The 17,010-nt window shown below is 36.9% G+C and overlaps 1 protein-coding gene across 1 annotated transcript in view; it reads right to left on the reverse strand.

The window, feature by feature from the left end:
• VPS13B (vacuolar protein sorting 13 homolog B) overlaps nucleotides 1-17,010 on the reverse strand; it is a 404,032-nt gene that overhangs the window by 370,151 nt on the left and 16,871 nt on the right. The window contains exon 3 of the mRNA XM_072328758.1: nucleotides 3,664-3,787. Coding sequence (XP_072184859.1) covers nucleotides 3,664-3,787 — 124 coding nt within the window. The remainder of the gene's footprint in view (nucleotides 1-3,663; nucleotides 3,788-17,010) is intronic.

Genomic DNA, 17,010 nt, shown 5'->3' on the forward strand with positions numbered 1-17,010 from the left:
TACATTTAATATGTGGTTAAAAAGCAGTTAAAATTGTACAGGTGTAAATCCACAGGTTTGAAAAATAGGTTAGAAACTCATTTATTTGAAGAATTTTAATCCAAATAAATCTTAAATTTAACACCAAAACATAGCTTGATCAGTAGGAGCAGGCTAAGGCTGCTGCTTCTCTTCCGCTCCACTTGTTCTAGCTATTCATAGTTTCAGATTCAAATACTGATATTCATCATAGAGTATATCAAATACTTTACCCACAGTGATTTTCTTCAGCTCAACAACTGCAGATTTACACAGTTGACATTCAAACCTTTTCTTTTTCTGCATTCAAAGCCTGCAGTCACCTTTTATTAAATGCAAGACATGTTTTCAGATGCCACCAGTGGAATATTCAGATTCTGACTAAGAGTTTCACGCTTGAAAAAGTATTTCACTGATGAAATCTTAATTGTATGAAAAGGTATCGCCTTTCTTATCATAACTCGCAGTGCCTTATTTTATGTTATTTTTGAGCACACGTGATTCTGAGTATGGCTAACAGAACAAAAATAACATTTTAACTTCTGCCATCTTAGTAGGATTGTAATTGTATTAAAATAAACGAACAAAAAAAATCTCAAAATGTTTTAGAGCACTTTTTAGAGCAAAGGTCTACACACATAGGAAAAGCACAAACCCAGTAAAAGTCGTATGTCTGGCAGATTAAGTTACATAAATTAAGTAACTTAAATTGAATTAAACATTTTTTGTGTATCAGTGTAAAAAGTTACAAAATATACACAGAATAACTTTGTTCTTAAGAGTTTTCTCACTGACACCTTGAGAAAGTAATGTATAATTTTCTATTGTATGAATTCAGAAGAGTAAGTGCATTATTTCAGAACATAAAAATTTAAACCATGTCTCTGAAGTATGAATAAAATGCATAAGAGACCTACTTTCCACATTGGTGGGTGCAAACTGGTCTATTAATAAAAGCTGGCACAAATAATTCAGTTGTTTGTTTTTCTTAAGCACAGGGTAGAAATACACAGACTTTATAATTAGAAGCAAAAAATTATGACCAGTAACTTAATGACTATTTTCAAGCAAGCTATTAATGAAACTGAAGCTGCCCTTACACAAGCCTAAAAGCTGACTTTTTTTGCATTTGATTTTTTTAAAATGTTTTTCTTTCAAGAATATTTTCTAATCAATTCAATTTGCAATTTCCTGCTTCGAATGACAGAAACATCACAAATCTAATATCACAACAGCAAAACAAAGAAAGAGTGAGCTCTAAAGATAGTTTCTAACATTATTCAGAGCAAATCAAAGTAGCAGCAAGGGCTAGTCTAAAGCCAAAAATAAGAGTTTTCATCTGTGTGTCCTTTAGCCCAAATGCATAAAAAGAGGGAGCAGAATTGTGCCTACCAAATGAAATATGGGTCAGGAATTTGAAGAAATACAGGAAGTTCTTATCTAAAACATTTCCAAACATGAGGTTTGACTGTTATTTCTATAATTTTTAAGCAATACACTATGGCTAACCTTGCCAGTAAAATTCAGGTATTCTACAATAAAGTGATTGAAAATACCAGAAAGTCTATAGGGGTAAATGCTCTTCTGAGGCTCAACACAGAAAACCAACATATACTTCCAGATTCTCCAGTACCCTGTAGACTGCATGACGTAGTAAGACTTCAAATGTAGGTTTAGCTCCATGACTAAAGTCTATCACAGCACTGTAACTCAAAGTGATCTATACGAACAATGGAATTGACATCATCAGACTGGTCACCCCACTGACCAGTGTTCTTTTGTTACCAAAGTTATATTTTTAGCTGAATTCTACCAAACTCCATCTTAAAGAACACAGCAGAGATGAAGAACACGTGATTTTGACAACAGTAACAACAAGATACAATAGTAATCTGATATCAATATCCTTGAAACACTAAAGCAAAAAGAACATACATGACATCTTACTAAAATCCAAGATGTGCAAATTCAAGCTTTGCAAGGCCATATTCTATACCATAATCATAAGGAGGTATGTATTTCTAATCTAGGCCATATACCACAAAGGATTTCAGGTTATTTAATGTGTTATTTATACATTTCAACAGTACAAAACAGCACAACAGGAAAAACAAAATGGTATTTAGAGAAAATAGCTGCACAGAAAGTAATTTATAGTCCATCCAATAAGGTAAGTTATTCACTAATGCTCTCAAAATCATTAGGCTTCCCTCTATGCAGCTGATGAAGAAGTGTGATAATGAAGGAAGTGAAAGCACCTTACAGGCTCAAAGAAGCAATAATATACCTACAGAAACTATCAAATAGTATCAAAAAGTTGTCACTTGGTTTTCTAATCAGCTACAGTATTGAAAGTAACTTGTACAGCATTTCTATGAAAACAGCCATTACTGAGAAGTACAGCATGCTTGTAAAAGAAGACATGCAAATCAGTTTTCAATATTCATGTTGCATTTTGACATGTGGAAACATCTTTTGGCATTTTCAATTTGACCAGATGTCAATATTCCAATACACACGCCTCCAATATCTGTCTTTTTCTAAAGACTACACCTTTTTCGGAAATCTGCAGTTAAAACATCCTAGAAGTCAATACAGTCCTCCATTTCTTTATCAAGCCTTTGACTCCTGCTTTTCTCAGATGAAACCCCAAGAGTCTAACACCAACAAGTTACCAGAGCCAAGGTGCTGTCCATGGTAGAATGTGCCTCAAGTTGCAGTTCCCAGCCACTGGAACTTATTGGATTTGGTGATGCAAGAGCCTCCAGGTCTGGCTCCACAAGTGCCCTTTCTAAAGCAAACTGATACTACTCACTACTACATGATACTTCAAATGCTGAACAATACCCTCTTTCAATTCAACTTAAGGCAAGTAAAAAATTGAACTTTCGGTTAAAATGGAGAAAAAACTAACACAAAACTGCCATGTCCATAACCCGCCTAAAATTACATGCCCGAGAAGGCAAACTGCATTCAAGTACTCTCAAGTTTCATATTTCTGCATGCAGCTATACCTCATACACAAAATCACTGTGCGAACTCAGAAGGATAAACAATCAGATAACATTTTTATATGATACAAATACTTTCAAGTCCAACTGAGACAAATATTATGTCAGGAAAAACAAGTTAACATCTCTACTAGCAGAGGAATAAATAAGAAACATTCGTCAGAACTACTACTCAAAGAGAAATCTCTACCTTTAAAACCATTTTAAGAATCTGAAAACTGAAGGTCTGAAAACATACAAAAATTTAATGTGAACCACTGAGCAATTACTGAGCAACAGGAAATAGTGATCCAAAACAGAAGAACTAGAGCAGTAAAGGGCAAAAGTATATCACACTACCAAATGATTCTCACAGTAACCCATCTAGCTCTACAAATAGGTTATGTACAATTAAGAATGCAATAAAACTGAATGAAAAGACATAAGAATTAAGTTTTACTGCACACAAGTTCTATTTTATAATAATTTAGTATTCTATTCACTTTTGCATGATTATAAATGGACAGAATTTCTAAAATGGAACACTAATTGACAGAGATATAAAAGTAACTTAGACAATCTGGACACTAGAATAAAATTCAGAGGTTTTCTATTATCACTCAAATACAATCCAGCTTCTGAAAATATGTTCTACCTGGAGGTAAATCGGGGTCAGGAGAAGCAGACTGCTGAACTCGTCGTGGTTTTACTGCTGATTTCATACTTTCCGTGGTACTACGGTTTGTTGAACTTGAACCACAACTTTCATGGTCTTCCTGCTAAAGGAAAAGGATACAATTGAGTGAATCATACAAATGAGGAAAATAAATGCAGGAAAAACAACTCAGTAAATATTTAGTACTCTAAGCTTCTGGCACTGCTTTTTCCTTCAGTACAATCTTTTATTTCCATCTAAATACAGAAATGATTACAGAGCTGGATGGAAAACATATTTCACAATTAAAACTGAAATTACCTTTAAAATTATACTGTTGACTATTGATAAAAAAAATGAAAAAAGTAGATCTTTCTGTTGAAACATTTCATTCTGACAAAGTTAGCCTCCTGCAGAAAAAGACCAAAATGTTCTCTGGATGCTACAAAGATCACAGAGTTCAGGAAAGAAAACAATAAAGGAACAAATGTAAAGCTCTACAGTATTAAGCTGTAATATTCCTAAGTCCCCCATTCACTAAAAAGCACGCTTCTTAAGTGTTTTTTGTTTTGTAGAGTACAGATGATGCATTTCCTTGCATGCAATCTGGCATTTTTAATAATCTTGGAGCAATACAAGCTTCACCTGAAAAACTGAAGAATAAACTTACTTAGAAAAAAACTGCGGAAAACAGACCCATTAATACACTGGACTGGATATAAATCATCCTTGTAAGAGAAGGATGAGTACCGTAAATAACTTGAAGTTTTACAGTGTCCAATACAGAATTAAAACAAGGTGCACTTTTTAAGGAGAAGTTTTGTCACAATCAGATCTTGGAAATCTTTGGTTTCTTGTGTTCTTTTCTTTTGTTTGTTTTAATTATCATTACTTGACCACTTTAGCATCTCACATTTTGATTCATGAAAAATAAAAGAGGTGTTTAGTTATATAGGAGTTTTCCATTCTGATGCATAAAAAAAAATGTAAATGCAATGTTTACTATCAACTACATTTGGAAGACACCTCTTCACCAACATAAATATTTTGTAACCAGAAAAGCCTACCTCTCCTTCACATCTCCAGCTTACTGAGAAAAACTAAATTGACTTTAAGCTAAAATTTTTGAATAACTTTAAGTCAAACCCTTTTTCTTGGAAACCAGTTCATACATAGCAAGAAAATATCTTTTGGGATGAGTCACCATGCTGCTACTTACTTGCAAAAAGTCAAGCTGTACTTACTGAACAGCATAATTAGTACATTCCCTTCTTTTCTGTATCAAGTCTAGTTACATTCTACCCACGTACTGCAACAAGCATGTCCAATGAATTACTTCCTAACTTCAAGTAAAACCCATGCAGCACATCCATCACACATACTACTGGCACTCAAAGATGAAGTAAAATGGGTTTAACCTTTTAGCACTTTCAGAGAGCTGGGAATACACACCAGTGTGCTGACTGGGGGATGTATTTATATCTCTTTTTTAAAGAAATGGGGGAGAAGTCACAAGTTGTGTTAATGTTAAAAGAAAATCCCTAATCTTAGCGTGCAACTGAATTCAATACATTTTTCTCCTAAATCCTGGACAACAACTTACCCTATATTACACAATTATCAAAATGGTTAAGAGTTGTATTAAGAGTTGTGTAGTTTTGAGGTTGTGAACACAGCAGTTTCCCATAAGCTACTGATACTTTTTAAAACAAATGTTGCGTTGTTTTAATTATCAACAGGTCACAGAGACTGCGACCTTCGGAACTACATTTCTATTTAAACTCAAAACCTTTCTGTACCTGTGCATTTCTGCAGACAGTTAACTTTAAGAGCATACTATTAATTTCTCAAACATGTGGCTGCCTCATAAGCCCAGAAGTAAAACATGTTCATTAAAGAAATGTGGAAAAAGTTCCAAGTGAACTGCCAAAACTAGCATAATTATGAAAATATTTAACACTGGAAACAACTGAAATCACATACCGTATATAGATTACAGTGATGTCATCATAAACACACTGCCAAAATGTACTAAAACTACCGCACTCTAATAAATCTAGCTCACACCAGATGACAAACATTTTAAAATAAAAATTATATAGGGGATGGGAAGGGAATTTTATTCTGTAAGTGCTAATAACTTGAGTTATAGTATGATATTTGATAAAGTGTCCATCCCTTTTAGCATTAACAAGAGTTGATTCCAAATAACAATCACAACACTACAGAAGGAAAAACATGCATGATGCAGCTGAACTGCTGATTTTTAAGAAAGTAATCAATTTACTAAAATTTATTTTCCTGTTGCTTATGTCATAACCAAAGCTGAGAAAACTGGAAAAAAAAAATAAAAAAATCTAAGCTTCTGTGTATGGATGTTACAGCACAAATGTACCTTGGTAACTTTTAACAAATCAGGATGAATGGAAGTTTGCACAGTCAGACTTTTCCCCTTTTGGAAAATGCCTCGGACCAGGTACTTTGACCAAGTGTTTTTATAGAGCACTATGGTTACATCTCAAACTATGCAAGTCACACGCAGCATGCTAATGAAATCTAGGCTAGTAAATTTACCTGCAAGTTACTGACGATTTTCTACTGCACTACACTATATAAAGCAATTATCCCAAGGTTTAGAGCAAATTAAAATTGACAGCACCTGAAAACATACTAGATAAGGATATTGTCTAACAGACCAAAGTTACTAACTTTGTTCATCATTCTGTTTTTCATGTTAAATTATGTTCTTTTTTTGGCTTTTAAAAAACATGCTCTCTCATTTTAAAGTATTTAAAACTTAATTAACGTCTATTTATGCAAATACGATCCCTCTCCTTTCACAAAACTAAATAAAAACGGGTGAAGAAAAGCTCTTTTTAAAAGTCAACAGGAACATGTGTAAAAGCAATTACCATTATAATTTATTTTTTTTTTAAATCTCTAAAAACTTCCAAAACAATACAGTAATTCTAAGTAAATACTACACAAAATTGCATAGTTTTCCTGACAGTACTTGATCTTTCTCTAAAAAAAAAACTCCTTGTTTTTTTATCCCTTTGTTTCTAAAGCAATAAGCTTAATAAGTTTCACCGGCCAATAACGCATGTATACTCCTATTTATATGAAGCGTATCTTAAACTGCAGCATTCAATAACTACAGAGGAAGATCTCATTCCCTACTAGTGGACCATCCTTACATGGCTGATACTGACAGGAAAGGGTAGGTTGAGTGGAAAAGCACCGGGACCACAGCACCCAAAGACACAAAGTCCAACCAGTAGCAGCTTGTTTCTGGTATCCTCCAGTCACCAGCACTTATAAGCCCCAGGTGCTCAACATCCCTATTGAAGACCTGGAACACAGGGTAGTTACCACACAAGGCTACTGTTGGTACCAGGTCAGGGAGAGGAGCTGATGCACTGGTGAACACAACTGCAACAGATAGGGATATGGAGCACCCGAGGAAACGGGCTGACAGGAACTCAGAGAGGTCGAACAAAGGGCAAATACTAAGTCTTGCCCCTGGGATCGAGCCACCTTCTGCAACAGTACAGACTAGGAGCAAAATGGCTTAAGTGCAGCTTTGAAGAAAAAGACTCAAGGGTCCCAATGGACAGCAGGTAGAACATGAGACAGCAGTGTGCCTCTACCACAGAGGACAACTGTGTGTATTAACAAGGGTAAAAGGCCAGTAAGGTGAGGGATGCAATTCTTCTTCTCTTTGGCCCTTGTGAGACCTCATGAGGAAAACTTTGTCCCATCAGGGGGCTGCACAGTACAGGGAGGACATGGACATATCACAAAAAGTCCAAAGGAGGACTACCAAAGTGGTAAGGAGATCTGAAGGACACAAGTTTTTCCTTGGGACCAACAGAGATAACAGGCTGTTAAGCCAGAAGAAAGACGAATTCATCTGCTGGGAGTCTTCAGCACAAACAAGCTGGAGGCAGACTCTTGAACACATACCTTGAGAGAAAAAGCAACAGACAAGCTGAAAACATGTAATTCCAAGCACTGGAAAAGGCCACCCAGGGGGAAGCGTGGAATCTCTACTCTCAGATTTTTTCAGCATTGGACTGGCCAAGACTGGAGCAACTGGGCTTGCTTTGAGCATGTCGCTGAGCTCGATCATCTCCAAAGCTCACCCCAAATCGCTCTAGGACTGGTTTATGTGAAATAAGGAAACAAGTAGCAATACCAATCTTCTAAAAGATTGTCTTAAAAATATTTCATCAAAATGGAAGTACTACCAAGATCTTGCTTTCAAAAAATTTCAACTGTTTCACTGCTTTATAATTGTCAATAAATATTATATGTATATATATATATATATATATATACACATATAAATTATTGAAATAACACTGCCATGTAACCTTACAGCTCTTCTGCTGACTAGCATAGGTCAAGCATTACTTACAAATAAATCAGCAAATGTAATATAGCCTCAATGATTTTGTTGTAAAATTATCCTGCTAGAAATACTACATTAAGAGTAGTCAGAAAGGACATAGTTAAGCAGATAAAGAAGAAACTAATTTAATGTTTGTTCTAATGAATAGTAAGCTAGGAATGGAACGACACTGAAACGGGAAAACATAAGCATGACAACTGTAAATCTTTTGGAAGTTGTGGGTTAACAGTCTAATGCACATTAACATCAATCTGTATTTCTTGATTATATGATAGGACAAATATACATACATTTTAAAGTTATGACACTATAAAACAGCAAAAAAGAAGATTGAAATCAATCAGATAGGGATAGTATTTTGCAGAAGTAGTCCACTATTACATATATAAAATATTTTATATACACATTTTCTGTACAAATAAGCGCTCTTCACTATTACAAAATGCAATTGTAAGCCTCTTCAAATACGCAAACCACATATCTAAGAAGCACTCTGATGAATCATTGTCATTTTTTAAGGCAGACAAGATGGTGGAAGGTCTGTATTTTTTCTACTTTTCCCCCCAGTATCATTTCACATAGACATGTAGCAAAAATAAATAAATAAGTAGAAAAATGTCACGGGTTACCTAGATTTACCTATGCCTGTGACAGGGGGCAGCCACCCCGTAAGGCCCCTGGCCCGAAAGGGAAAGGAAAAAGGGGATTGGGAAAAGAGAACAGTGGCGGCAATCTAAGGAGGAAAACTTATTTTACTAAATATGATATCGGAATATAAGATAACACAATATAATACAATATGATTGAGGATAATAAATTGAACTAAACAAAGAGAGAGAGTCGCTGAAAAGCGAGAGGCCTACTGTGAACTCTAGGCGACACGGTTGGAACGCTTCCCACTCTCCAAGAGTCCAAGAGAGAGAGAACTCCAGCCTGGGAGCAAGATTATATATGTCCTCCTCCCGTGACTTATCTCTGGTCGCAAAGTCCTCTGGGATATGTAGTTTTCTTCTGAGAGCTGAGTAATTGGGACATTGTTATTCCACGGAACTGGAGTATGAACCTTTTAATGATCCATACTGCACATGATGTTATGATGTGAAATATTGACAGCAACATTACAAAACCATGACAAAAAAATCAGCTCTTTGGACTACACACCAGAGTCTTAAGGAGAAATACCAAGGAACTGAGGAAGGCGTGAAAGCTGTAGCCAGCTGACAAAGCATGCTGAAGAGTGGAAGAACAAGCAAGGGTAACCTGGTTAGGAATAATGGACAGAAACAATCAAGAACTGATTTTACAACATTTGTATTTGCTCTCCTTGATGCATCTGGTCTCAGCTAATATTAAATTCAGATAACAAGTAGTGCACTAGCAAGTGACCAACAAGGCACACTGTGTTGCCTGCACTAGGTCAGCAGGTCACACTCATCTCTCAGTCTGTTACCAGAATCTGTGTTAAGTTATTCTCCATTAAAAAGGCACAACATGCTCTGAAATGCAGGTACGAGTTAAACTATGTAAAAGCTAGAAATATGTTAACATGCTACACTAGTAGCCCCAGCTGAAAGCCAAGAAGCTTGTATTAAGTCTGTTACACAGACACTGCAGAATCTGTCTATTGATTTCTGGGGAATAACATCTCCCTGTGATGTTGCTACTGTTTTGATTAGCTGATTATCAGACATATTAAAAGGAACATTCTTTGGTTTACAGGAAAGGATGTTGTCAGTCTGAAAGACTGTGGTGATAAGGCCATATAGGCAAAGATAAATAAAACAGACTGTTCTCACTAAGTGCTCCTCAGCCTGTTCAGAAATACACCCCAGTATCTCAACACCCAAGACAGAATACTAATAAAATGATTTTGCAAGCCTTTTTGAGGGAAGAAAATTGTACAAATATCTTCCTTCTGTTTATAGAAGAAAGTTATATTATAAGCTGTTAACGGATCATCTAGTAAAGTATTTATTTTGCTTTAAAAATATATTAGGCCACCTACCATGATGTAAGTGCTTCTTAATAGAAATAAACATCTCAAAATGGCTATTCTGCCATTTCTCCTAGGATAGGCTTTTTAAAGCTTTCACTCTTCCTCATATTACAGGAAGTTTGCCCAATGCTTTGGTCTGCAGAGCAGAGGTGAGGGACATCTTAATTCTGTAAGATCATTCCGCATTTATTTAATACCTATAACAGTGCAATCCTGATCCTTGACCATAAAGAAGTTAAAAAGAAGAAAACAAACAGTAGAAATATTTATTACACTAGTGGTAATTGGCAGCTACAGTCAAGGTTTGGCATTACTACAGTAGGATGTATGAGAAGAAAAAAAAAGGCAGCTCTAAAATTTTTGTTCCACAAAGCTCACAGTACACAGAGCTCTGTAACTCAATAATTCTGAAACCGGGATGACCTGACAAGAGAGAATGACCAGAGAGACAGGTGAGCTCTTTCAGCAAAACCTATGGACTCATAGCACACTTGGTGTAGGCTGGATACAGGGTAAAGTCAGCCATCTAACCCACTTGTACTCTCCACACCTAGGACCAAGAAGAAAGATTGGCCACAACTCTAGCCATTCTGAATGACCAGAAAGACTGACAGGAAACACATTCATGATTGCAAACATGAGAAGAGACCAGAAGTGACCTACATTATTTGTATTGTATTTTCTGACTTCTACTCAAAAACAATCAAATCTTGTGAAATTAAGACTTATAGAGGAACTTACATGTGAAAACTACTCTTGAACATTAAATCTGAACAAAATGGAACATATATTTCTAGCTCCACAAAATTGACTACCTCAGCTGTCATTCAACTTCCCACACAGATCAGGGGCAGCTATATGCATTACAGCACAGTTCCAACCATGGAACTGCTCAGCACCTTAACAGGCACATTTCCTCTTACATTAGTGCATTTGTTCAGCCCAAAAGCAACAGTATTTAAGGCAGCTTACATTTTTTGTATGGTATTGTGGAAAACTCTCTATCAAAGACTGGACAAACTTGCTTTGCTACAAGTTCATTGAAACATGAGTTAAGAATAACTGAGCACTGTATTTCTATAGCAGCCATCAAACACGTTCTTCTGAACACTGCAGGAAGATAGGAAAACCATTGTGAGCATGGTTTGATCACACTGCTGATTTATTAAACAACATCTGGAAATCATGAACACAATCTTGGCCCATTCAGCTTACTCTTCCTATTGTAATCTGTTTCACCTGCTGGAGGGCTAGCACCAGTCCCCAACCCTACTTAAACTGGCCCCAGACTCTCAGTCAGGATGTCACTTGCCTTCATGGTGGAAGTCCATTAAGGGTGCTCATCCCCCTTTCCTCTCCCCCCAACATTGCACTAGAGGATTGCAGTAACAGTTTCGTTTCACACTTTCTTGAGTCGGAACTTTTCCCTAACACACTTCCTATTTCAGTTTATTAGACAGAAAGCCAGACCCATGGTGCAAGAATTCCCCTCCACCAAGCACCTGCCAAGGATGTAGTAATAATTTTTATTACAATATAACCTTGCCACCCACTTCTCTCAGAGGACAGTATAACACTGTCCAGACCAAGTTTCCTCTTAATGCCAAACAGTTCGAGCAGGATATCTAGGAGCAGGCCCCAGCAATAGTGCAGCCAACTGAGTAATCCCCAGTTCTCAGGTTTTTAACAACACGATAAACCTCTGCCACATGATAGAGGCAGGCACAAAGCTTTACCTGGAGAATTTGTTATCCATAAGAGCTCTTCTTAATGCTGAAAATCATTTGGGCAGCATTTAGCTTTCAGCAACTTTGATGGTGGGAAGAACAGAACAAGGACAAATATATGGCCATGAATGAAGACTACGGCCTCCCCAACTAATGCTGATTTTAACAAATTCATTTATCCTTTGAATTCTACTTCCACAACAAAAGCATTTGAAATTAGTCAATAAGCTCAGAATTTCAAGATGGAGAAGATAAGAATGAATGGCTGACAACACAATCAACAACTTCTTTTTACCATAAGATACCAAACTTAAAACTAACACAACTCAAATACACTGGCATCTTAGATTTCATCTTAACAGTCCTTTATTCTCAAGATACTGGCTGAGATGGACCCAACCAAATTTGAGCTTGTGGCCATTCCCCACAGGACTTGCACCAGGGGAATTTCCTCAGCTGGAAACAGCACTATTCCTATATTAGGAATGAGGTAGGTTCAAGCAGGAGTGAAATTTCTCAGCTATAGGCATAAAGTGAATTCCTTTACAGTTTTCACTGCCTTCTGCAAATTAAGAATTGCTGGAATGATCACTAAAATAAGGTCTCAGTGTACAGCGCACTTTGTAGAAGTGAACTGGTACCTTTTAAACCAAAAGAGAAAGTACTTTTAATCACGATAAGAATTAAGCACAATCTTCACAAAGAGAATGCTAATAGATTTTTAGTGCTTTGTTAAGATAAAACCTAATTTCCTAACTTATCCCCACTATTTTCATACATTATACTTTTTATGCATTCCATACACATAGATATAATAATGCATAATGCTATGTAGTCGTATTAGTTATATATAGTAATTACATTATAACAGCTCTAACACAAATCTGTAGGGTTAATGTAATTGTACAGTAAATTTTATAGTACCACATGCCTGGCAAAAATGCTATTTGTCCTAATTTAAGTAGTTCCTAAACTACTTTTCTAATTAGTTTTCTAACCTTCCAGTTATTGACATTCTACACACAGAAGCCAAATGTCAGCCTTCAGTTATCTCCTCTTACCTAGCCTTCTCAAAGCAAAATTTCCACTGAAAGAGTATTACTTCAGTTCAAGTATTTGCATTTAAACTTCCAACTACAAATTAACAACACTGTGAGATTTCTAACAGTGCCATTTAAAATTCTGTATTCTATTTTTTACCATGTGTTTTTAAGTTAACTTCACATACCACTATGGGAAGGAACACATTTTCACCAAGTGTAATTTTATCTGTTACATCTTACCCACCAGTTAACAAAGCTAATGGGCTAAACTACAAAGCTAAGTGAACTGTTGCACAAACTTCATGGTTAACAAATGTAAAAGAGTACACATAGGTGCTCCTTATTCAAAATGTACGTTAGGGAGTTCTTATAATCAGTTATTTCTTTTGCAATTGTTAGTCTATGATGTGAGTAACCTTTCAAGGAATTTATTGCTATTTATAACACACTTCTTTTTAAATAAGAAAGCTTTAGAAATCTTACCTTAGATCTAAACAAACAGTAATTTATCTTCTAAAATAGTCAGCAACAGTCATACAAAATCACCAGAATGCTCTATGTTAAAAGAAGCATATCTGTCAACAGTGCATTATAGCTGTTGCAAAGTTTCACAAAAGACTTCTCTGATTATAACATCACAACACATAAATGTTTATTGCATTGGTTAGCTTGAAATACAATGTGTACGTATAGCTGAAACGAAAGAGGAACGTGAGTGTCAGCAAGAAAAGAAGCTGAGTGCCCAAGGGAGCAAAGATAAAAACATTCTGAAAGGAGCTGTGGCAGTGATACAGGGCTGTTACTGTTAGTTGTTCAACTGCATATTGCAGACATATGCATAAGGGAAAGATTAAGAACTGGACAATTAGATGGAAGAAAAAAAGATTCAAAAGAAACTTCGGAAAAATAACCAACCTCTTAAATGCCCAATTTATCAGGTTTTGATCTATTAATTAAAGAAATCTTAGAAATTTGACAAACAAATCACAGGCAATACCATAAAGCTGACAATTCATTCATTTACATTTATCATTTTACATGGCATGTATTTGTAGGGATGGAGGATAGTTTGAGGTTCTTCAGATGCTACTCTGAAACACACCACTCTAGATACCACTGTGCATTTGTTTCAATACATCTGTATTCAAACCAATGGAAAGAAGTCTCCTTGATATATTATGGTGGTATTACACCGATGGACAGCTAGACTCCACCACACTGCTCCCTCACTCCCCTCACTTTAAAGGAACAGAGGGAGAAAATGCAATAAAAATGGGATCAAGTGATCAGATAAAGACACGGAGAACACCCACCAACTACTGCAATAGGCAAATCAAACTATATTGAATACTAATACTGAGCTTATTGACTATTACTGTTAAAGTAGAGCACCGACAATTATAGTCAAGCTACAAATATCTCTCTGAACAGTAGAAAAACCAACTGGCACAAGAACAATAATAATTCCTCAGCCAGCCCACAGCAATACTTCAACGACAACTGAGGAAACCTAACTACACACAAAGCAGCAAATATCAGCTCTGGCATTTCTAAATGGGAGAAAAGCAAAACATCCTTCAGTTCACATAACAGTGAACTTTAATTTTTGTCTCTAAAAGTACATCCATTAATAATTATGATCTTGCATATTCAGCTTATATACGCAGATATTACTAGGTGTAAATTAAATACTGCAATATCTTTAAAAAGTCACAGAAACAGGTTTCTCTCTTACTGATGTGCAGCTGTTTAGATGGCTACCTTTAAAGTTATCTACAGTGTATAGAAGCTAAACGTTCAGATACATCCAGCTGTATTTGGTAGACCACATAAGGACAGGACTACATAAGACAATACAGTTAAAAGTCAACAATATTGAATTCAATCATCTCGGATAAGCATTAAAGTTACACTTATTAACTCCATATACCCAGGAAAGTTGGACTTTTTTCCCCTTTGGGAAGAAAGAATCATGTTATCTAGAAAGTACCTGAATTTCAGAATCACTTTGCCACATTTCCACCTTTCAAGCAGCTGGGAACAGACCACAGAAGGGGAAGATTTACCTGGGTTATTGTAGGTATTTTAGAAAATGCCACCATGAATGTATAAAAGCAGCTCATTAGGAGATACTCAGTAAAACGTTTTATTTAATAAGAGTACAGTGAAACCAGCTGCAGCAAACCACACACTCCAGAGAGAATCATGAACCTACACACTACACATATATTTTGTGCCACTGCTACGTTGGAAACTTTAAAGTAGCAAAATTAGCCTCTTTACAACCACGCTATTAGTTCCTAATGAACTCAATTAAAAAACAGTACATGTAGCAGCAACAAGACACACAGGGCATATGGACATGGCACTGTTTTGCAGCAAGAAAATTAGAAAAGTCAAAGCCCAGTTGAACTTGGCCACTAAGGTAAAGGAAAACAATATATATTTCTATAAATACATCAACAGCAAAAGGAGGGCTAGGGAGAATCTCCATCCCTTGCTGGCCACCAAACTTAGTGACCAAGAATCAGAATAAGGCTGAGGTACTTAATGCTTCAATCTTTAATAGTAAGACTTGATACACCCTGGGAACACAGGCCCCTACACTGGTAGACAGGGATGGGGGACAGAATAGGCCCTGCATGATCCACAGTGAGATTGTTCTGGACCTGCTCCCAAAGCTGGATCCTTATAAGTTCTTGGGGCCAGACGGATTACACCCTAGAATGCTGAGGGAATTGGCAGATGTGGTTGCCAAGCGAGTCTCCATCATTCTTATGAAGTTCTGGCTAAGTAGGGATGTCCTGGTGGACTGGAGACTGGCAAATGTGATGCCCATCTTCAACAAGGGCCAGAAAGATGACCCTGGTAACTACAGATCTGTCAGTCGCACCACAGTGCCAGGGAAGATTATGAAACAGATGTCAGGAGCCATCATGGATCAGTTAAAGGTCACCCAGGGGATCAGACCCAGTCAGCATGGCTTTATGAACAGTAGATGCCCTTTGACAAACCTGATTTCATTCTATGACAAGGTGACCTGCTTAGCAGATGAAGGTAAGACTGTCAATGCAGCCTACCTCAAATTAAGCCTTTGACACTGACCCCCACAACATTCTTGTAGAGAAACTGGCTGCCCACAGTTTGGATGGGTGTACACTCTGCTGGGTGAAATATTGGCAGGATGGCTGGGCCCAAAGAGTTGTAGTCAAAGAAGTTAAATCCAGTTGGCAGCAAGTCATAAGCAGTGTCCCCCAGGGCTCAGTATTGGGGCCATTTATATTTAACATCTTTATTAACGACCTTGATGAAGGGAGAAAGGCACTACAGAGGGACCTGGATAGACTGGATTAATAGGCCAAGGTTAACTGTACGAGTTTCCATAGGGACAAGTGTCCGGTGCTGCATTTTGGTCACAGCAACCCCAGGCAACCCTACAGGCTTGGGAAGGAGTGGCTGGAAAGCTGCCTGATGGAAAGGGACCTTGGTATACTAATGGACAGTTGGCTGAATAGGAGCTAGCAGTGTGCCCAGGTAGCCAAGAAGGCCAATGGCATCCTGACTTGTATCAGGAATGGTGTGGTGAGCAGACTAGAAAAGTAACCCTGTTCCTGCACTCGACACAGGTGAGGTCTCACCTTGAGGTACTGTGTTCAGTTTTGGGCACCTCAGTACAGAGAGGACACTGAGGTGCTGTAGCAGGTCCAAAAGAAGGGCAACAAGGCTTGTGAAGGGCTTGGAGAATATTGTCAGTGAACAAGGGTGCATCTACTCTGTTCCTTTCACCCATGCACAAACTAATTTCAGGCAGGTCCCTGCAGTCCCATTATCTTGATACTTCCTTACAGTAGTAGATCACAACAAAAACTAGTGGAAAAAAATGATGTAATTGGAAGTACAGAAAAAGTTTACTTCAAACATATGAAATACTGCAATTTGGTATTTCCATTTAAAATGAAGTATTTCAACATTCTCAAAAGCAACACAATTTATTTTATATATATTTTTCCCCCCACACTTCCACAAACACACACAAAAAAAAAAAAAAAGAAGCCATCCACCTAAACTGAAGTACAGTTGATGAGATGCTGAATCTGACTGTGTACAGTATGTGAATGATTCCCTGTTCCTAAAGAACATCCTCATTGTGGTGTCCTGAAGTCACAG

The sequence above is a fragment of the Excalfactoria chinensis genome, chromosome 2, assembly GCF_039878825.1.
Source record: "Excalfactoria chinensis isolate bCotChi1 chromosome 2, bCotChi1.hap2, whole genome shotgun sequence".
In the NCBI taxonomy this organism is placed as follows: Eukaryota; Metazoa; Chordata; class Aves; order Galliformes; family Phasianidae; genus Excalfactoria; species Excalfactoria chinensis.